The sequence below is a fragment of the Chenopodium quinoa genome, unplaced genomic scaffold (genome assembly GCF_001683475.1).
Source record: "Chenopodium quinoa cultivar QQ74 unplaced genomic scaffold, ASM168347v1, whole genome shotgun sequence".
Lineage (NCBI taxonomy): Eukaryota > Viridiplantae > Streptophyta > Magnoliopsida > Caryophyllales > Amaranthaceae > Chenopodium > Chenopodium quinoa.
Window position 1 is genome coordinate 557,789 of NW_018742969.1, and position 22,819 is coordinate 580,607.

The window sequence follows — 22,819 nt, forward strand, 5'->3', positions numbered from 1 at the left end:
AGATTTTTATTAGGTTTGCAGGATATGTCTTTCTCAATGGATATTAACATATGATACCGTCATTTGTATTCATGATTATTCCATGGTCCATCTTTAATGTTACCATTGATCATATAGTTAAATAAATTGCTAAATAATGTTACATAGCAATTAGCAAACCAAAAAATATATATGGTTGAATTGGACAGTTAGTTCATTGGAGCGTACTTGAGGAAATTTTTTGCTTTATATACTTGCATTTTAGCAGGCCCCGACACAAAAGTGTTTAAATTATACTCGTAGTTCATAATTTATTTAACATTATATAAAAGTAAACTTTAATTTAGGGCATGTTTGCATTTAATTAATTTTATTTCAGCTCATTTCAGTTCAGCTCTAATCAGTTCAGTTCAGTTTAGTTCAGCTCCACTCAGTTCAGTATAGTTCAGTTCAGTTCCTAATTTCCCTCTCTCATAAAATATTCATTTCAGCTCAGTTCAGTTCAACTCCAATCAATTTAGTTCAGTTCAACTCCAATCAGTTTAGTTCAGTTCAGTTCAGTTCAGTTCATTTCAGTAAATGTGTACAGATCCTTAATGTGACAAATTATTTAGAGATGAATTAATCTATCTGGTCGAGTCAGAGACTAATGCGCTAATTATAAATATTGTGTGCGGCCCAAGTTTAACTCTGAATAAGCCAGCATGCCTCCATATGCTCGACCATATATTACAGCCTTAAAGGCTTATACTTCTCACTAACAACTCAATTCACCTACAACTCATCCAATATTATGACTTCCTTTTGACAAATACTATTTCTGTAATCATGATCATGATCATCATTTAATTTCCTAACCGTTCACCTAATTAAGTGGCAAATATGCAAAACTTCTAAACAAAGTCACCTTATTATAAGTCTATTTTTTTAGTGACAAGTTTTGGTGTTTCCTAAAGTTGCATGGTTCAATAATAGCTATGATTATTAGAGGGAAAATTAAAAACTATGACGTGAGTGTTAGGCAATACAATCTTCAATTCTACATGATGTAATAAGCTAATTTAGCTAACTATTCAACCAAACATTTATTACGTGATTAGAAATTGAAGATTCAGTGACAAACTAGGGTTGTTCAACGTTCCAAGACTAATAGCTTGATAGGTTAATCTCTAAGATTTGTAAATACTGTAGTCATGATAGGTGTCATTTTGCATAATAACCACGGTGTTACGGGGAATTCGTAACGGAGCCAAGCTAGCAATGCTTTTCAACACACCAAAAATCAGCAGCAACAATAAGTAGTACCAACTGCATGACATTGACAGAGAATAGAAGCATTAGGAAACTGAATAATAATATGAGATAAGATTGTTCTCTTTTTGCCAAAACAAAACAAAAGAAAATTTTATCCAACCTTTTTCATCATTCTTACTTGCAAAGAAAATTAAGAATATAATTTGATTTTAACAAAAGAGGGTTCCTTCCATGTGCTATAAGACTTATATATTGATAAGGATTATTCCTGTAAAAAGAAGCTATGGTCCATTTTATCACTTGCTCACACCTAATTTATATGTATGATTAATACAGCAAATCAATGAAATGTGTCATCAACAATGCATATAACAGAAAATCACTTTTTAAATAAATTATTATCAATAGACTAAAATAAGACGAGAGTGACACGTGTAGTGAAGTTGCATGTACTCGTTACAATATTGTTTGTTTTTCCAATAATTAGGTTTTATTAATTTAGGGAATGTTCGACAATAGTTTTTGGAGTATTCATTAATGGTTCACTGAACAAACCAATAAAATGTGCCATGAAGACGCATCTGTCATGATGCAAGTAATTGTTGAAGTTGAAGTTTCAATTTCAATAGTTTAGAGTGAATTTGGAAGTAGTTTCTGGAGTATCATTTCATTAGATTAGACTGTAATTCTACTAAAATCTACAATATTAACAGCTTGTTGAGCGCCTATATTGACAATTAATCTATACAGAGTATCAATAAGCAGAACAACTATTAAAACAACCATTTTTGACGAGCAACGCCTTAGCTTTTCCTGCCTAGCATCTTTAATTTTCAAGTTCTTCAGTATGAACGTATGATTGCTCCTGTTTATGCCGCCTTAGAGAAATCATAACTGAAACACCACTGTTAAGAGGAATGGATTCCCAGATTAAAATCCGTATATTTCTGTCTCATCTCTGCTTCTATTAATGCAAGGATCATGGCGATTTCATCCTTTTGCGGATGAGATCTATTACTGGCAGCAAATACATACATGAGCTTCAGTCCCTATTTGAACTCAACTGCACCCAGGACTCTTGTCCAGATCCCTTCTATTCATCAAATCTCTCCATTCCAATGCTTTAGTCCATCTTCCAGCAGATGCATATACACTCGAAAGTACTACACAATTTGCAGTATTATCGGGTTCAAGTTGGAGTAAGTATGTCGAAACATATTCCCCAAGTTCAATCAGACCATGTTCCTTGCATGCAGGGTAGTGATCCTATCATTTCTGCATCTGGCTCAAATGGCATATTCAAATGATCGTAATAGCTTCATCCAGACTATCACATCGAGAGAGAAGAGTAACCAAACAGCCATAATGCTCCTTTTTTGGCCTTCTATTACACATTTTTACCATATCAACAAAAATTTCCAACCCCTTGTCAACCAGTCCTCCATGACTGCAAGCTGAAGGGATGATGGTGAAGATTACATAATTAGGTTCTATGCCCTGCTTTTGCAAATGCTTGTATAATGCCAGAGCATCTAAAGCTCGGTCATGTAGCATTGTATAATGCAAATCTTCTGTCTGAACTCATATTAGATACTTTCCTTGCATGAGATATGCATCCACATTTAGCATACATGTCCACCAAAGAAGTTGAAATTTCTATAGAAGATTCATAGCATCGTCTCATGACATATCCATGAATTGATTTTCCGAGCAGCAAGGATGTCATATCTATACAAGCTAAAAGCACGCCAGTTAGACTCACGGTATTAGGTTGAACTCCAGATTCTTGCATTTGCTGAAAGAATAATATTGCCTCCAAGGCAAGCCCATTTTGAGCTAAACCCGTAATAAGAGTAGTCCAAGTTATGACATTAGGTTCAATACCAGCGGAACGCATTTGTAAGAACATATTTTTCGCCTCATCTACCAAATGATTCCTCAAGAGTGCAAGAAGTATGGAGTTCCAAGTTATCACGTTTGGGTGATAACCCTGCAGCTGCATCTGGTAAAACAACTCCAGAGCTCTGCCACTTAAGCCTAGTTCTGCATAAGCAGCTAAGAGTGCATTCCATAATACAAGATCTTTCTCCACTGAATATTCAAACACTCTCCTAGCATTATCTATTTCCTTACTTTTCGCATACATATTGACCATGCTAGCTGCAACAACATCAGTATCAAGGTTATTTCGAATACAATAGCAATGCCCCTCCCTACCAAATTTAATGTCACCAGTATCAGCACAAGCGGAGATCAAAGAAGCCATAGTCACACAATCAAATCTTAAACCGTGTAATCTCATATACCGACACATATTAACAGCATTTTCTGCCAAACCATTCTGAACATAGCAAGAAATCAGCAAATTCCAAGTAACTGCATCCTTCTCCACCATCCTTGAGAATTCAAGTTCAGCATCCTCTACCCAACCAATTTTAGAGTAAAAGTTAATCAATGAACTTCCCAAAATATTACCCATTTCCAAGCCATATATAACGGCAAGAGCATGCCCTTGCCTACCTTCTTCAACAACTCCTAAATTCGCCGATGCTGAGAGCAAACTCGACATAGTGACCCTAGTCAGTTCAACCCCTTCAGTTCTCATCTCATAAAACAATTGAATTGCTTCCTCATTCATTCCATTTTGAACATAACCCACAATCATTGAATTCCAAACCACAACATTTCTCTCAGACATTTCATCAAACACCTTCTTTGCATCTTCAAGAACACCACATTTTCCATACATATCAACCAAACTACTTGCAACATACACACTATCATCAAAACCCACTTTAATTAAATACCCATGAATTCCCTTCCCAAACCCTAGAAATTGATCAGCAGCACATGCTTTTAATGCACTAGGAATCACAAAATTATCAGGAAAAAACCCATTTTCAAGAAATTCACAGTAACAAATTAAAGCCTGCTCATTTAATTTCATCCTAGAATATAACCCAATTATAGCAGTCCATGAATATAAATTCTTAACAAATAATCTGCTAAACAAACGATTAGTAAGCTCTAATTCATCACATTTTCCATAAAATATGACTAATTTAGACTGAATATACTCATTTCTTGCAAAAACATCACCTTTTTTAATGATTAGCGCATGAATTTGCTGACCCAGAAAAAAATCTGGCAAATTTGTACATTGTTGTAATAATTCAACGTAAAATTCAGGGCCAATTTGGACGTCATTGTTGGGAAATTGAGAGAAAAGATGTACAGCTTCTGTAATTCGCCCATTTCTGGAAAGAGAAGAGAAATCTGTGAAACAAGACCTTTTACTTGTATGATTTTCTGGAATTTGGGTTGTGTTTAATTTGAGAGAAATTGAGGAATTTCTGGGTTTATGATTAAAGAGGTTTAATATTGGGCTGATTGATAGAGAGGCCATGCAATTGATAAGAACAGAGGTTGGGATTTGGAGGATAAGGTGGTTTGGGTCTCTCATTGTTAATAAGTTCACTCGGCGTATTTTAATTTATCCGATCTTATTCGAACTTATTTTGTATGTCGAAATTTATAACTGTTCACCGTTGATAAAGGATGACACCTTAATGTATATTTATAGGTCAATTTTTTTACTGGTACATTATGCATTTGCAATTTTTTACTTACACTAGTGTAGTTAGAAATAGGTGCATTTGGCGGCATTTTCATAATTAAGTGACAAAATATCCAAGGCCAAACATAGCTTCATGAACTCATGATAATATAATGTCTATCTCTAATACAAGTACATATATTCTACTTTACTAGATTATTGCTACAATACAACACTGTTCATAATAGGTGAGGAAAGAGCTAACATAAAAACCTAATCTTGACAGCATAATTAACTACTTGTAAATTGCTGGACAATCTACTAATCAATACATTGATTTATGCCTAGTTTAAATATGAGAGCCTGAAATTTCTCATCTTTTCTGGAAGTTGAACATCTTGGTGGCAAAGCAGTGTAGGAAAATGAAGAGTAGGTTGAAACCAACCATGATAACAACCACACTTCCTAAGAAGTCATATTTGTACCCATAGAAGTCCCTTATGAATTGGGTCACCGTCTCCCCGGTGCTAATCTCAGACTCTATATCTCCATATTGAGAAGCTACCATCCCATACATGCTCCAAGACACCGGGCACACAAACGTGAACCATCTCCACCACGGCGGAACCCTCTACACATAGAAACCAACACAAACAAGTACAACATCATAATCATTGGCAATTGTAACCATCATATCATAAAACCTTGTCATGTGTAACAAAATGTGACTCTACTTACATTTCGAGGAATAGCAAACCCGGCAAAGAGATTCCACATCGAGTTCACAAGACTAGTTAATATGTTACATGTTTCTTGGTTAGGAGTCACGGAAGAGATCATCATGCCAAAGTATGTGAAACACAATAGTGAGAGTAACATGAAGAGGTACTCTCGAAAGAACTTCAAAGTTGTCCATTCGAACCCTATCATTCCATAGGCTATGACCTCGTAAATGGTCACTTGTGCTATAACATATGGAATCTCAATCACAACCTGAAAATTAAGTAACATAAAGTAAGAACAAAAATGAAAAACCTACAAACACCGCTATACTTCATAAATCAGTTTCTTGTAAAAACTTGTAAGTCCATCGAAACTACCTGTGCTAGAGCATAAGGTATGGCAGCATACAAGCCAGATGATTTCTCTCTATAAAACGCCGGTTTATTGCTGTTCATTACTGGTATTACACCACCACTAGTCTGTGCTCCAATAAACATCGTGGAAATATAAATTGCACCAATTCCACCAACAACATCAATTTGAGTATCCCTTCAAAATAACAACAATGATCATTAGTAAGCTAAAGTGTTGGACTTAATGATTTTGATGATGACACAACCTCACTTACTTACAAACTAATAAGTGCTTGATTGTTTAAGTGTGTACTCAGTTACAAAGACTAGGAGAATGAAGTGTCTTGTAAAAATACCATGAGGAACAAAAAGGCCAGAAGCAGAGCTAGCCATAAAGAAGAGTTCCCTCATAGGAACTGGTGCTTCATAAATGAAGACCGGAGAAGAGAAGGTTCCCTCAGGGAATAGAAGCTTCAGAGAAGAAGCCTCATCAGAGAAGAGAAGTTCCTCCCAAGGAACAGAAGCCTCGGAGTAGAAGCTTCATCAGAGAACATGAAGACTAAATATATTTTTATATTTTAGGATTTATGTAAGTATAAGATATGAATTTGCACTCGAAAAATCTGTGTGGAATTGGTCTAAAAAGATAAAATTGTGCATGCTAGTTTTTAGGAAAGTGGTTAAGTCTTTAACGATTATCTTTTACTTAACCAAAAAGATTTTATTTCTGATTTTCTAAAAATATCTTCTGCAAATAAAATCTCCCACGTTTTCTAAAAACTTGCGGCCTACTCCTCCATGATTTTCTTCAAGTCATGGTCTTGCACATTGAGGAGTTCATGTTCCCTTAATTTTAGGAACATGATCTTCTTAGTGGGTTGGAGTAGTGGCGTAATGGATTTGCTGCACAAAGAAGTTTTTCTTAAACGAATTTTGGTCTATAAATAGTTGTTGATTTCAGATGGAAAAACTCACCCTTGCTCACATAAGTTTTCAAGCTTTAAATCGAGTTAAGAGTCAAATTCCACACAAGTTCATTAGAGTGTTCTTAATGTTCTTATACTAGAGTTTGTTTATTTTTCGAGTTGTAATTTGGGGAATGGGGAAGTTCAAGTGAACGTTTGTGTATAAGAAAGAGAAGTGAGAAAGATAAGAGAAAGAGAGGAGAAAGAGAAGAGAGAACAGAGAAGTAAGAAGAGAGAAAGAGAAGAGAAGAGTAACAAGTTGAGTGACTTGTTCCTCAGGGTCTCAAGTGTGTAGAGGAACTTGAGTTTGAGTCGTTAGCTTGTAATAGGTTCATTTGCCCTATTATAGTGAAGATTCTTTTCCCAAAATCTCAAGTGGTCATGGTTTTTCTCCTTGTTAGGGCCAAGGAGTTTTCCATGTAAAATCTCTCTTGCATTCTTTAGTTCCTTTGGTAAATCTTTCAGTTCCTTTAGCTAACTTAATTTTAATTCCGCAAAAAGTTTGGCTAATTTCTCATACTACAATTCAACCCCCCCTTCTTGTAGTATTCTTTAAAACAACATAAAGTCTTGAAAGAGTTACTATAAATCTGAGGTAAGCTAAATTATGGGTTGATCAAGTATACCTTTTAGAACCAATCTTCCAGAAGACAACCCCGAACATGAAAGCAGCTGCTAATGTGATCAAGAACCTTACACCGTTATGAGCTATGTTACGCCAGCATGACTTGTATTGCCTCCATAAACACATTTTCCATTGAGTAAGATATGTTTGAGGATATGATGTTGGAAAATGGAGGTCTTCAGAATTAGGTGGAGGTATACTAAGCTCCGAAATCAATGCTTTGTTTGTCCTAGGAAAAGCAAAAGAAGGGGAAAACAGAATTATGTTACCAAGTGAAATGCTGTTAACACAACGAAAAAAAAACATACATTGTTGAAAGTTGATCACAAAGTCCTACAAACTTACCTGTATAGCTCAGAATTCATGTAAATGGCAGCAAAGTCCAGTCTTAGTTGCTCCTCTTGTGTTCGCGATGTCACTTCTAACACCCAGATTGCAGGATTGTACCCCTCTCTTATCTTAGGTACTCCATTGATTTCCTTCAAAAAAAAAATATTAGGGAGAATTTTTTAGTTTTCAGAAAATTTAAGTAAAGTTTAAGGATGTATGTTTTAGATCATTTAAGCAAATGCCTACCTCAAAGTATCTAATAAGCTGGTGACATCGATAGCCAATAGGACCGGCATACAACACTTGGCCTCCTTGCTTCAAGAGGAAAAGCTGAAATTTACAACAAAAACAAGTCATAACTCATAATCATGCATACTAAAACAACAAATTAGAATAGACTCAAGTCATAACAGAAGATAATTTATCCATGTACCTCATCAAAGGACTCGAATATGTCGATGCTTGGTTGATGGATGGTGCAGATGACAGTTCTCCCAGTGTTAACTGTGTTTCGGACAACTCTCATGATGATTGCAGCTGCCCTTGCATCGAGGCCGGAAGTAGGCTCATCCATGAACATTATGGAAGGGTTAGCTACCAGCTCTACTGCTATGGTTAGCCTTTTTCTCTGCTCTACTGAAAGGCCATTCACATTTGGGGTTCCTACTAATGCATCTTTTATTGCTGTAAGCTCGATCAATTCGATGATTTCATCAACAAAATTCTAAGGCAAGAAACAAAAATTAGAGCATTAGAGACTCAAAGTGCTATTCTCTTTTAGCAATGTTAATGTACCATAGACAAACAACTTTTGATATTTGTTCTGAAAATTTTGCATAACTATTTGTTAAGGCATCTTGCTATTTTTCATCCTTCAAACAATCACCTAATGTCAATGTCATTCCGACTCACATTAGGCACAGACTGATCACATATCAGTCACATATGTCCAAGTGTCAGACTCGACTATCTTACAAAAGTTTTCAACATTTAGTTTGAAATGTAGATCTTACATACTCGTGTCAAGTCTTGAGGATCTAACACGGATAGTTGAGGTGAAAATAAAATTCCAAATAACATAACTTATTCGACATTATAATGAATGGTCACTTAGATGAACTAATGTTCAGATTATTAACCATCAATAAAGGAAGGGCGGTTTAAGACAAATTTCTCATACTAGACAAAGAAAAGGAGAAGACCTGTTTAGCCTCAAAGCTAATATCTTTGGATAATCGAAGAGATGCAGAGAAGATGATTGATTCATAGACAGTCATGAGGTCAACATGGATATCATTCTGTTCACAATATCCTGAAACTCGAGCAAACGTTTCTTGCTTCTTTGGATAGCCTGAAATCTTGATGCTCCCATCTATATGTCCTGTGTTTTTCCTTCCTGCTAAAACATCTAATAGTGTGGTTTTTCCTGCTCCCGTTACTCCCATTAAGGCGGTCAGGACACCGGGCCTAAAAGATCCACTTACTCCATCAAGTAGCACCAATCGATCATGTGGATCTCCCCTTTGTTTCCTCTCCTACATTACATTTAAAAACAGTTCAACTTTATCATCAAGTACATGGTTAGATCATGAACACCTCTAACAATTAGTAGCTACTATTTTACCTTTGGCATGTCAACGGAATACACGATGTTCTCAAAAGTCATGCAGAGAGGTGTGAAAAGTAGGCTAGTGGTTTTACCACTATCCGGTGTTCTGCTTTGGTTTATACTTTCTGCCTCAGTAGATGTTTCAGCTTCTTCGGAGATGAAGCCTGATGACTGCCCGTATGCTATTGTGGAAGTAGAAATCAATTAGTTTTATAACAGTTACAAGATTAGTTTATAATCAAGGTTGCAGAAGGAAAATGTAGAATAGAGAGAAGAGTAGAAGCTAAGCTAGGCTTACGTTTGAGATAGGCAAGCGCGAGGTTGGCAAGCAAAGCAAATAAGATTATGAAGCCGATCAATGCAGAGACACCTATCCAATACCATTGGGGATCAGTTTCTGCTCCACGAAATTGCAGGACAGACACTCCCAGTCCTATATTTGATCCTGGAAGATGCTGAACAAGAATTTAAAAGGCGGTGCATTGTTAATTAGTCATAAAAAGTTCAGATAAGGGCTACTTCCAAGTTCAGTTTACAGTTAAAATAAGTTCAGATACATACTGTAAGGGCTAATAAGTTCAAATAAGTGGAACATAGGTGAAAAGAACAAAGGCAGAATGGTGATCTTACATGTTTTTCCCATGAATGTCCGAGGAACTCGTTTGTGACCATGGCATTGTAAACATATAGCAAGGGAGATGTCCAATAACCCCAGAGTAACCATTTCTTCATTGCCTCTATAAAAGAAGTTAAAAAAAAACAGTCAATTGGAAGTCGAGTTTCTAACTTAAAACAAATATGTCCAATGATTTCTAGTGTTACCTCTTGCTAACACAAAGCCACTGAAAATCATCAGCCACATGACTGCAAGATTTGCAACTACAATTGCAATGGAAAAATCTCTTGTCACGGCACCAATGCATCTAAAGAGATTGTAAGACATCTGCCCACATAGTATCAAGATAAGACCATGTTTCAACAACCTGACACAAGTTATGGTTTTTTGGGAAAAAAAAGTTAGCAAAAAAAGTTCTGAAATTAGAAGAAATGAAGCAGAAACATCATTAGGAACTTGCCTGAAGAAGTTAAGATCAAATCCTATGATGAAGTAAGTTGTAATCGTCCAAATGATAACTTCAAAACTCGAAAAAATCATCCCAGGGATCAATGTTGGAAATGAATATGCCCAAGAAGGGAAAAATCTATAATTTCTCTGCTTATAGTAGACTGGAAGTTTGCTAATAGTCATAGGTAGAACAGCAAATCCTGAAATTATAATAGTGACTAGTCCAATGAAGAGTGCTCCCATATGAACTACCCCATCTTCGATTGTACTATGATGTTTCTTATCCTCAGCAAAAGCACTTGCAACAACAAATCCAAGAACCGTGAGCTGCAATGAGTCCACCCCGAGATAGTCTTAGAAATGGACCATAGACAGTAATAATAATGATCCCGGCTATGAAAGTGTACGTGATTAATCTCAAATATGCAAATTTTTCATAGTATTTAATCGCGATAGCATAATGTAACATGTATATATGTTACAGAACAATATGAAATTTGAAATATAATTAAGGTAACTTACTTGAACTGCCTTGAAAACAAAGATAAGCATGTTACGTTTCATGAGAATAAGTTCTCTAGATAAACAAGCTTTGAGTAATACCACCTTCCCAACTCCAAATTTCGACTTAGTTAAGGCAAAAGGGTAACTCTTGGACTTATCATAAGGCACAGCTAGCTCATTTTGGATGGTTCTTCCAACATGAAATTCCTTAAATTTGTCAACAAACTGGTTAGTAGAAACATAAGCATATTCCTCATCTTGTCGCGCCCAATATTGTGCTTGATCTTTTTTCGAAACAACCTGTCATAATATTTATAGCAAATTAAGCAAAACATTCCTAGAGAAAAATGTTCCTCGATGTTTTGCAATTACTTTGGCCTAAAACTTGCATGATCTAGATGGTGCAGTAGTGTATAAGTATTAAGTACCTCCTGTAAGTAATCAGCTACGGCTTTTCGTTCAGGGCATCGAAAACCCATGGACTCGAAAAATTCAAGAACATACACCCTAGGGCCTTGGTACACAAGCTGCCCCTTAGAAATGAAAATTATGTCATCAAACAGCTCAAATGTTTCTGGAGGAGGCTGAAGTAGAGAGATTAACGCGGTTTTGTTCATTATATGTACAGATTGCCTGATTGTGTTAATTATTTGATACGTTGTAGAACTGTCTAAACCAACTGAAATGCTGTCCATGAAGTACACATTTGCAGGACCAACCATCATTTCCCCTGTTTTAAAATCGTGACAAAGATTATGGAGCAATGAGTATATAAAAACATTTTCGAATTTATATACTCGTATATAGTATACAACTATGTACGCGTAAAATTATGGACTTGGATTCTCTCTAGTAATTGGACCGTCTAGCAACTAAGGAAATAAGAGGGGGATCTTAACCTCCCCTATCTGAACGCAATAATTCGATGGTCTAGTAACTAGAGAGAATCCGATAAAATATATATATATATATATATTTTACCTATAGTAACTCGCTTTTTTTGACCTCCAGAAATGCCCCTTTTCATTTGGTCACCTATAAGTGTATCAGCACATTGTTCCAACCCCAAAACCTGAAAAAAAAAATGCTTAATTAATTGGATCATTGAAAATATACCATGTATGTATAGCAAATTTAATTTGGGAACAAAATTTATTGCATGCTACTAAAATTTAGAAATTATAGCTAGGGTGAGACTAGTATAATTTATTTATGCTTTATGAAATCAAGTAGTTTTTGTTACCTTAAGAATATATTCAGTGAACAAAGCTTTTCTATGTTTATCCATAGCTGACGCCTGTGTACACACATGTACGAAATAAATGTTAAAGTTTCAATTGTGTACAGATAATAAAAGTCAAAAGTACAAATGAACCAATTTGTATATCCCAAAACTCCGAATAATATAAAAATTATACGACCTCCGTTAAATGTTACCTGTAACTTTGGAATATTTTATATCTCATAAATGATACCCCAAAGTTGCACATAACATTTAACGAAGCTAGTATTTTCTTTTATTTAGACTAACCTTTAATAGCGCGTCAAGTAAGGGGTCTGGTTTAGTCTTTATCTCCTTTTCTTTTCTCAGCAAATCTAATAGCAACTCTATATAATGGAAACAACGGGCACAAGTATCAGTCCAATGAATAACTTATACTTATTCGAGTCCTTCCATATCCGTTAAGACTTAATTGTCATATTAATAGCGTAATTTAAACTAAACTCGGTATGGACGTACGTACCATAAGCATGACCAACTCCTTGGCAAGTGGCGGAGAAGCCTAAAGTTTCTCTTACAGTCAATTCAGTAATGTGGACATCATTTTGACTAACATAGGCTGAACATCTTTGAGGAACAAATTCATGTAACTCATGTCCATTGTACGTCACCTTTCCAGAAACCTGATAAAATTACAACCATATTTTTTTTATATATATTTTTTATATAATTATAATTATAATTTAAATATGACAAAAAAATAAAAGGAAATAAAAGATGCAGCATTTATGCATAGCCATTCATTTTAATTTCATCATTTAAGAAAATCAATGCATGCATATGTAAGATGTAACATTAATTATTTATTGATAAATACGAAGTGGTCATTAATTGCGTGCAATTCATAGGTTTTGATTATTGTGCACTTGAATTAAATCAATTAAAAACATAAGATATAAAATGGGTTAATAATCTACAGATTAGGTGTATATGATTATATGAGGACATATGAGCAATTTTTCTAGGTGGTTGGGTTCCAGTCTCCTCTCAATTAGGTGTATATGATTATATAATCTATATTCGGGGATCAATTCTTGGTGGTTAGGTTCCAGTCTCCTCTCAATTATTTTTGTGGGGAATCATGATGCTTTGGTTCTTTCTTGATCAATATCCAAAATTCATAATTGTGTATTAATGAGAATATACTCCATAAAGTAACTTTTTACAATAATAACACTTTGAAGTGAATAATATTAAAAATTGAGCGTGATAAATAATTGTGTTACACGTGATAGTATAGAGTATTTTATAACTAGGTAGATACAACAAATAGAGACAGAGGTAATACCTTTAATTTCGAATCGAGAAGACCGGAAAGAGCTAATAATAAAGTGGTCTTTCCTGAGCTTGGTGGACCAATAAGCAAAGTCATCCTAGAAGAGAAAAGATGGGTTAATAATTTAATACAAACACGTTTTTTGAAATATTCTATTTATGTATCTAATTACATCACTAAATTTATAAGTACTTTGATTTCTACTTAAAAATCCTTCATTTTTAAATTACTCTTTTACTTAATGAATGACTTTTATTTTAAGTGTGAATAATATGTCATGACTTCATGAGTCACTTTACATGTTTACAAGTTTATTGACAAGTGAGACATGCATCACATGCATTTCAAGTTAAAATTGGTGATCAGATATGAGACACGCATCGTGTGCATATATAACTAGTTGTCATAAAAATCAACAAAGGAATTAAACATTAAAAGGGAAACAAAAACTATGAGATTTACCTTCCAGGCTTGATGATTCCATTAAAATCTTGAAGAATTTCCAATTTCCTCTTATGACTTGGAAGTATATGGAGGCAATCTAACACACCCTAAAATGGTAATTAAAAATGAATCAAATCGCATGTGTTCATTATCTCATCAAACAAAAAAAAGGACAGCAAAAATTTAATTTTTTAAAATGGTAAAAATCAGAAATTTATCCAAATACCTCAACCATATTCACCAAGGAATTGAGGATCGAAGGTAAAGCTCTACTACCCACATAAGCATACGCCTCAACATTGAGATTCTCAAATCGGACTTCTATTGATGGCATTTCCATGGAAACTCTATCTCATCAACACACCAAATTATTTAGTAATTTAACATAGTAATCACAATTTTACATTATAAAAAATAGTAATACACATTTAATATATGAACTATGCATGTTCAAATAAATGTACACAATTTTACATAACAAGGTATAGTGTAATTTACAATTTTACATCCTTAAAATATAAACAAACGAGATTATAGATAAGAAGGATCAGATGTACAAAATCTTAACCTGATGTACACAGTTTTACATAGAAAGGTATAAGATGATTTACATCCTTTAATTAAAACATAATCAATAGAAATTTTATATTAGAAGGTTTAGATGTATATGACTTTATCCTAATAAATTAAGATAAACTAATAAAAGAAAAAAAAAAATCAAAAACTTGAAAAAATAAGGACAATGCAAGAAATTTACCTTTCAAACCTAGACTTGATTTTGTGCAAGAAGATTTCATTTTGAGTCATATTTCTAACCATTCTATTCAACAAAGCCCTTTTTTCAAAGAGATTAAGTTTATTAACATCAACCTCTTTGAATTCACCTGTCACTCCATGCAAAAAACTATAATGTGCTCTAACTGATGTAGGTAGCCTTTCTAGGGCTGCCCAATTTATTTCATCAATAGTCTCACTTTGATTATTTTCATCTGAATTACTAAAAGAACTTCTTCTATGTTCAATTTGAACACTTTTGAAAAACCTCATTTTTTTTCTTCTTAGCTTAAGAATATTTTTTTTGCTTGGGAATTGATAATGGTTATTTTTATGTATTTATACTAATATAAGAGGTTCAACCTAGGAGAAAACAATTGTGTATATATACATAGAGAAAATCAAACATATGTAGTATGAAATTATAGAGAAATTATTTTAAGATGGAGGTGCCACGTGGCCAAAGGACATACACAATTTGTGATCTAAAATCAAGTTAATTTACTCTATTTATATATTAGTATATAAATTAAGTACTATAATCTGTAAAAATACAAAATCACACTTGATACTTGCAATTGATGGTGATTTTACCTTCTAGAATTGATTTGAAAAGGTGTGAAAATCTCTACAGATTATGATCATGATTTGGTCCTTGATTCATTGACTCATAACATCATAGTACAAATCCCTATTAATTATGTGATATGATAATTGGTTTTTTGACATAATTAAATGTAATAATGTAAACACGTACTCTCTCTGTCCCATAATACATGACACAGTTAATATTGAACACATGTCAATACACTAGTTTGACTTTATTTTTATTTAATTAAATATTAATAAAAAGGAAAAATGGAAAAGAAAAATCCAACCTTTACACTTTTTCCTCCTACAAATCCAACCTTTATTTTATTCCTCAAAAATCCAACTTTTATACCCCTCCTTCTCTAACAGATCCATTTTACCTTTAACCTGTTAAACAGGTTAAAAAGTTTTATTTTATTTATTTATTTATTTTAATTCCCTCAATTTCTTTTCACTCCTCCTCTTTCTCTCTCCTCTCTCCTAAAAACGGAAACCCAACTACCCACTAGTACCACCGGTACGCCACCAACACCACCACAACCCCGTACCACCAGTGCACCGCCTAATAAACACCACCGATCAGCCCCTCCACACCACCGACCAGCCCCTCCACCCGCACCACCCCCACTTATCAATGAAATTCATGAACCCACTTCTCGTCATCGTCTCCCTTTTCTCCCTTTCACCATTGATACCTTAAAACCCTCCCTTGAATCTCTAAAAAAAAAGGTCTTTTTTTATCAATTTGTTTGTTAAATTTGTGGGTTTTGTTCAATTTGGGTTGTTTTATGTTATTATTGGCTGATTGGGAATTTCAATTGGGTATTTTATAATTGTGTTGTTGAATTGTGTTTCATGTCGATGTTGTGGCTGAAGGTTTAGGGTGGTGGTGATGGTGGTTGTATGGTATTGTGGGTTGTCACTGTGTGTGCGGTTGTTTGGGCTGAGCAAGGAATTATAGCGGTTTGGAGTTGGTGGCTGGGCGGTTTGGAGTCGGTGGTTGCGGTTAGCGGGGTTGCTGAAATGGAGGGTGGGACCGGAGTTAATTAGGTGTTGGTGCAAGCTGGGTTGTGGCCGGAAAAGCAGGATGGTCGGAAAGGGAGGGTAAGGGGAGGATGGTCGGAAAGGTAGATGGTGAGGAATGGTGGCCAGGTTTAATGTAGGTGGTGAGGAATGGTGGTGAGGACGGTGGTCGGAAAATCTGATATTTTTTGTTTTTTAAATTTTTTTAATTATTTTTGTTTTTTAATAATTAAAAAAATAATTGACCCATTAATAGCTGACACGTGGCATCTAACTTAAAAAAACCGGTCATCAATAGGTAATGGACCTTTAGATGAAGGGAGGTTATAAAGGTTGGATTTTTGAGGAATAAAACGAAGGTTGGATTTTTAGGAGGAAAAAGTGCAAAGGTTGGATTTTTAATTTTCATTTTTCCTAATAAAAATTATTTTCAAAATTATATTATGAAACTTTATATTAATACCCATCTAACAACATATTTTATAAAATATGGTTTTATTATGTTGGTAAAATTATATGGTCAAAGCTAATGCATGAATAGCGAAAAAAGTCCAATGTCTTATGTATTATGGGACGGAGAGAGAATTACATAAATTGATGATAAAGTTTATTGTAACATCATATCATTCTAAAACCAAGCCAATTAGTAATATAATAGTAACAATATAATTAAGAAAAGTATCCAATGTCATTGGTGATTAATGTTGGAGATATAGGGAAGAGGAGTAATACCAAAAACCATACTTATAATAAAGTTCATTGTGAGTTTATTTGTCACTCTTATCATTCTAAAATCAATAAGGGTATATTCTCTTCAGCTTAATTTCAGTTCAGTTCACTTCAATTCCTAATTTCCTTCTCTCATTAAATGTTCACTTCAGTTCTTCATTTTAGCTCCAATTAGTTCGGTTCAATTCAATTTAGTTTAGTTCAACTCATTTCAGTAAATCAGAATAACCCTAATATAAGAAATTAACCTGAGATTACTTGCAAGTTGCAAAGTAACATAATACTCATACATAGTACTGTCAAAAACCGAACCGAACCGGGGAAACCGAACCGATTCAAACCGATCCGAATGAGAACCGAACCGTTTAGAAACCGCTTTTTTTAAACCGAAAACCGACCCGAACCGCATTTTAGTGAACCCGAAACCGAACCGATTCGAGTAACGTTAAACCGTTTAAGAACCGAACCAAAATCTAAACCGAACTGAAAGGAAACCGAACCGAAAATGAACCGAACCGTTTCTAACCCGAAACCGTTTGAACTGCCATAAAAACCGTTATAAACCGAACCGTTTATAAACCGAACCGTTTATAAACCGAACTGATTATAAACCGAACTGTTTATAAACCGAACCGTTTATAAACCGAACTGATTATTAACCGAACCGTTTATAAACCGAACCGCTTATAAACCAAAATGTTTATGAACCGAATCGCTTATAAATCAAACCAAAACTAAACCAGCTAATCTGAACCAAATTAGTGTTGACTATTTCACACTAAAATTTCCAACCAATCATACTATTTAGTAGTGATACACTACCAGATTTATAAATTACTAAAATTAGTAGTAGTTGCTTTATCTAATTTACTTCAATAAGTCAAAACAATGGATTAAAATGACAAGATTCTCTTTCTATTGGAAACAAACCAACTTGCATTAAACTATAATTAGCACACAAAAATTCTTTAGTGTTTATACCTGATCATAACATTAGAATGATATTTTAAACTGAAATAGTGTAATGATTTATTGGGTTCCCTACCATACAAAAATTCTAATGCTTTTATAACCACAAGATTTGTCTCCCACTGTCCCTTAGATATTCATAATAGAGGGTGATTAGTATATGCCATCCTGGTCTATAGTTCAGGAATTATATGAACAACAAAAAACAAAAACAAAACAATTAAGTGAAAATTACCTGGAGCTGTGACGGCTTGAAGGAGAAGAAGAATTGAAGATGGAGAACTGGAGATCGAACAAAAAAAACGACAATAGAGAACTCGAGATCGAAAATAAACCGAAATAAAAAAAAAAAAATTAACTGAAAAATTACCTTGAGCTGTGACGGCTTGAAGGAGAAGAAGAATTGAAGATGGAGAACTGGAAATCGAAAAAAAACTAATTACATTTGGAGAAATTGAGATCGAACAAAAAACCGAAATAAAAACAAAAAAAAATTAAGTGAAAATTACCTGGAGCTGTGACGGCTTGAAGGAGAAGAAGAATTGAAGATGGAGAACTGGAGATCGAACAAAAAAAACGACAATGGAGAACTCGAGATCGAAAAAAAAACCGAAATAAAAAAAAAAATTAACTGAAAATTACCTTGAGCTGTGACGGCTTGAAGGAGAGGAAGAATTGAAGATGGAGAACTGGAGAACTTCAGAGTGAGTAAGGATTCAGCGCTTGAGGATGAAGAAGAAGAACCGAAGAATCAGTGTTTGATGTGGAGCAAAACGGCGAATTGAAGATGATGAATGAAGAGGAGATGACCTAACCAGGCTAATTCAATTCACGTTTCACCACTGTTTTTTTTTTTTTTTTTTTTTTTTTCCTCTTTTGCAATATATTATTTAATTATTTAACAACCAAAATATCTAAATTCTAAATTTAAAATTTGTTTTTCCTTTTAGTTTTGGAGGGAAATTTCCCACCTTTCATATTTTGATGAAATTGTCAACCAAAAAAATGAAATCAATTTTCCACTTTGTAAAAATCAAAATTTTTAATTTTATTTTAATAACATTAAACGAAATTTTATACAATTAATTAATTACATGGCTTCAAAAAAAAACTAATTACATTTCTCGAATCCCGATAAAACGAAATATGCCTTCATAATATCAGCTTTTATAATTTTTTTTAACACACACATTAAAATATTAAGTTCTTTAAATTATAAAATGTGAATCGGTTAGCGTGTAAATGTCTAGCGTTGCGATTAATAAAAAATCGAACACTGTTTAATAATATAATGACGTCATATATCTTAGAGAGTAAGAAGTACTACGGATTAGTTATATGGTTATTTTATATCAGTTTAGTTGTACCTATAAGCAAATACACTTGTAATCGTGTAAACTTATAAATTGTATAATTGACTAGTAGATTAGTACATAAATACAAATTACTTATTTAGATATGAGTTATGACTACATGAGTGATTGACTAATATGACTATATCAGCAATTGTCAATTTAGCATAGTTGCATAACAGATTAGCAGTGTACTAGACTATCCTACTAGGTAATATACTAATACCATTTCAGTATTTGATCTATTAGACTCAAGTTAAACGCTACTCTTTCTTATTAACTTGTTAGTCTAATTAAGTAATTACTAATTACTAATTAGTAATTAGTGACATAAGCCTTAGGGGTAAACCAATAAAGGATATAGAAAAATATAATAATCTTATGATTCTCATCCCTTTATACTAATAATATTTAACTATGAGAATATGAGATGGTTATATGTTATTTATATGTTAATATGTATAATCGGTTGAAAGAGTCAATATTACCTTCTTCTTCATTAATGTGTTCTTTGATTATACAAATCAAACTACTTTGTAATATATAACTTTATGCAAATATATAATGATAAACAAGTCTTAATTATCAGTCTTGTTGACTAATTAAGTATCGAATACCAAATTGAAAATTTCGATGTCACAATTACTCATCAAATCATGATTATGACATTATTAATTAACTAAATGATCAAATAAGAAGCAGATAATAATCTGATAGTAAAACAATAATACATTAATGCACTAAACTTTTATAATCTACTTCCTAATAAACTAGTAAGATCAGTATGGCTAAACTAAATACATAACATGATATGTATTTATAAAATTAATGAGAATTTGCATATAATATGATGCCTCAATATGAAGTGATGAAGTCTCGACTTGATATAAAACTTGTTAACTAGCAAAAAGTTAGAAAGTAGTATAAAATTTCAAACCAAAACTGTTTGATTGCCCAAATCCAAACGACTCGATAAAAAACCGGTTTTTTGAATCAAAACCAGACTCGAACTGTAATTTAGTAAAGCTGAAATAAAACCTATCCAAGTAATGTTAAATCGTAGAAGAACCGAACCCGTTAACGAACCGAACCAGTTATAAACCGAACTAAAATGAAACTGAACCAAAAAAGAACCGAATCGTTTCTAAACCGAAACTGTTTGAACCGGGATAAAAACCGTTTACACCGAACCGTTAACAAACCGCAACCTGTCTGCACCGAACCGTTTACTACCCGGACTGTTTACAACCCGGACCGTTTACAACCCGAACCGAATTTAAACCGGGATAAAAACCGTTTACACCGAACCGTTATCAAACCGCAACCCGTCTGCACCGAACCGTTTACTACCCGGACCGTTTACAACCCGGACCGTTTACAACCCGAACCGAATTTAAACCGGGTTAAAAACCGTTTACACCGAACCGTTAACAAACCGCAACCCGTTTGCACCGAACCGTTTACTAACCGAACCGTTTAGAACCCGAACCGAATTTAAACCGTTCAAGAATAAACCGAAACCGAACCGAACCGATAATTATTTAAACCGAACCGAAACCGACCCGTAAGACATTTGAACCGATTTCAAACCGACCCGATTTCAAACCGAACCGATTTCAAACCGAACCAAAACCGAACTGTCAAACCGTTTTGACAGTGCTACTCATACATGTACATATAATAAGCCACGTCAATGTTTAAGGTACCACACTTGAGCATATCAGTCAACCAAATAATTTGACGTTAATCTATCATTATATTATTGTATATAGTATTAATCTTTATACACAGTTTTACAACATCAATTGCGTTTGTAGTCCAACGGTTAGGATAATTGCCTTCCAAGCAATAGACCCGGGTTCGACTCCCGGCAAACGCATATATTTTTTTCAATTTATAATTTTGTCCCACTTTTCCTTCATCCGCTCGTTTTATCCTAACACTAGTGTAGGTTGTTGAGCCAAGGAGGTTAATTATTTTGTTTTTTTTCTTCTTACCATTCTCCTTGGTAATTTTGTAAAATGGTTGATACATTTCCATCCCTAAACCCTATTCCTAATCGCATCCATCCCGTTTCATTTCCTTTTCAGTCGACCAAATGACTAAAAAATAACTAAATTAATCAAATAAAATTTTGAAGCAATCACTAAGGCAGTGTTTCTTCACCTATGTATCACATATTTAATATCATTTAAATTAGAGTATGTGTCTTACATTATCTAAACTTATCTTATACGACTATTATGATATCTTACCTTGTACGTATTATCTTATACTACAGGATGAAATAACTGAAATTAAGATGAGAAGTAATAGAGCCTAATTCACAATCTTAATACAGTACTTAGTACTACGTATAACAGTATTGGTTGGGCCGCTCACTTGTGTCAAAAAGAAGCAGCACAAAACAATGCCAAAAAGTAGGCCTTTTACATATTGTTGGACAGAGCATGTTTACATACACCCAAAGTAGACATCTGCAAAAAAAAAAAAAAAGATGTTGGTCATTTAGATTGGACTCTTATATCAAATAATCCAGCGCATAATTAAGTGGGTAGCAATAAAATTGGACAATTGGTCATGTAATCGTGGTCGGGTTATATTCAGGTTGGGTGAACAATAGGTCGGGTTTAATTCGGGTTTTCACAGGTTAAAACGGGTTAGGGTAATTCTCGGGTTCGAGTCGGGTTCGGTTCAAGTCTATAATTTGCGAGTTAGAATCAGGTTGGGTCATTCTCGGGTTTGAGTCGGGTTCGGTTCAAGTCAATAATTTGCGGATTATAATCAGATCGGGTCATTTTCAAGTTGGGTCATTCTCGGATTCAAGTCGGGTTAGGTTCAAGTCAATAATTTGCGGGTTATAATCAGGTTAGGTCAATTCCAAGTCGGGTCATTCTCGGATTCTAGTCGGGTTATGTTCAAGTCAATAGTTTGCAGGTTACAATCAGGTCGGATCATTTCCAAGTCAGGTCACATTCGGGTTCAACTAACTATAAATAGATAGTTATCATTTTTATCAAACTAATTATTTCCTTTGACTATAATATATATGACAATATACTAGGGAACTATAGTCTATAATTTAGGAAGATAATTATCTCTTTTGACCATACAACAAATATATACTATATTTAACTCTTAAATTTGAGGATGATGCTCCTTTCTTTTGTTGGCCTTGACCGACTATTGATCAACAATAATAAGAATGTCTAAATCGAGTCAATAACAAGTCGTGTTAATTTCGAGTCGGGTTAGTAACAGATCGGGTTGAATTTTTGGGTCGGGTAAGTAATATGTCTGGTAAAATTCGAGTCTGGTCAATAACAAGTCAAGTGAATTTGGATCAGGTCAATAACAAGTCGGGTTGATTTCGGGTCGAGTTTATAACAGGTTGGGTTAAATTCGGGTCGGGTTA

At 34.1% G+C, this 22,819-nt stretch overlaps 2 protein-coding genes and 1 non-coding gene across 3 annotated transcripts; 1 reads left to right on the forward strand and 2 right to left on the reverse strand.

Moving 5' to 3' along the window:
* Positions 1–2,292: 2,292 nt before the first annotated feature.
* LOC110729169 (pentatricopeptide repeat-containing protein At5g55740, chloroplastic-like) lies at positions 2,293–4,696 on the reverse strand. The gene is made up of 3 exons (XM_021908892.1): positions 2,828–4,696; positions 2,635–2,730; positions 2,293–2,499 (listed from the first exon to the last, which is right to left on the reverse strand). Exons 1-3 carry the CDS (start codon positions 4,694–4,696, stop codon positions 2,293–2,295), a joined length of 2,172 nt encoding a protein of 723 aa, XP_021764584.1.
* A 271-nt stretch (positions 4,697–4,967) lies between these two features.
* On the reverse strand, positions 4,968–15,013 carry LOC110729170 (ABC transporter G family member 38-like). Its single transcript, XM_021908893.1, has 23 exons — positions 14,724–15,013; positions 14,193–14,313; positions 13,985–14,073; positions 13,535–13,619; positions 12,710–12,869; positions 12,496–12,572; positions 12,208–12,261; positions 11,946–12,036; positions 11,393–11,694; positions 10,983–11,264; positions 10,471–10,787; positions 10,217–10,377; positions 9,956–10,131; positions 9,693–9,849; positions 9,410–9,576; positions 8,988–9,320; positions 8,219–8,509; positions 8,032–8,115; positions 7,801–7,934; positions 7,457–7,684; positions 5,890–6,061; positions 5,528–5,782; positions 4,968–5,420 (listed from the first exon to the last, which is right to left on the reverse strand). Exons 1-23 carry the CDS (start codon positions 15,011–15,013, stop codon positions 5,163–5,165), a joined length of 4,284 nt encoding a protein of 1,427 aa, XP_021764585.1. The 3' UTR covers positions 4,968–5,162.
* A 6,198-nt stretch (positions 15,014–21,211) lies between these two features.
* Positions 21,212–21,283, forward strand: TRNAG-UCC. Its single transcript has one exon. It is a non-coding gene; the product is annotated as a tRNA-Gly (tRNA).
* Positions 21,284–22,819: the final 1,536 nt, after the last annotated feature.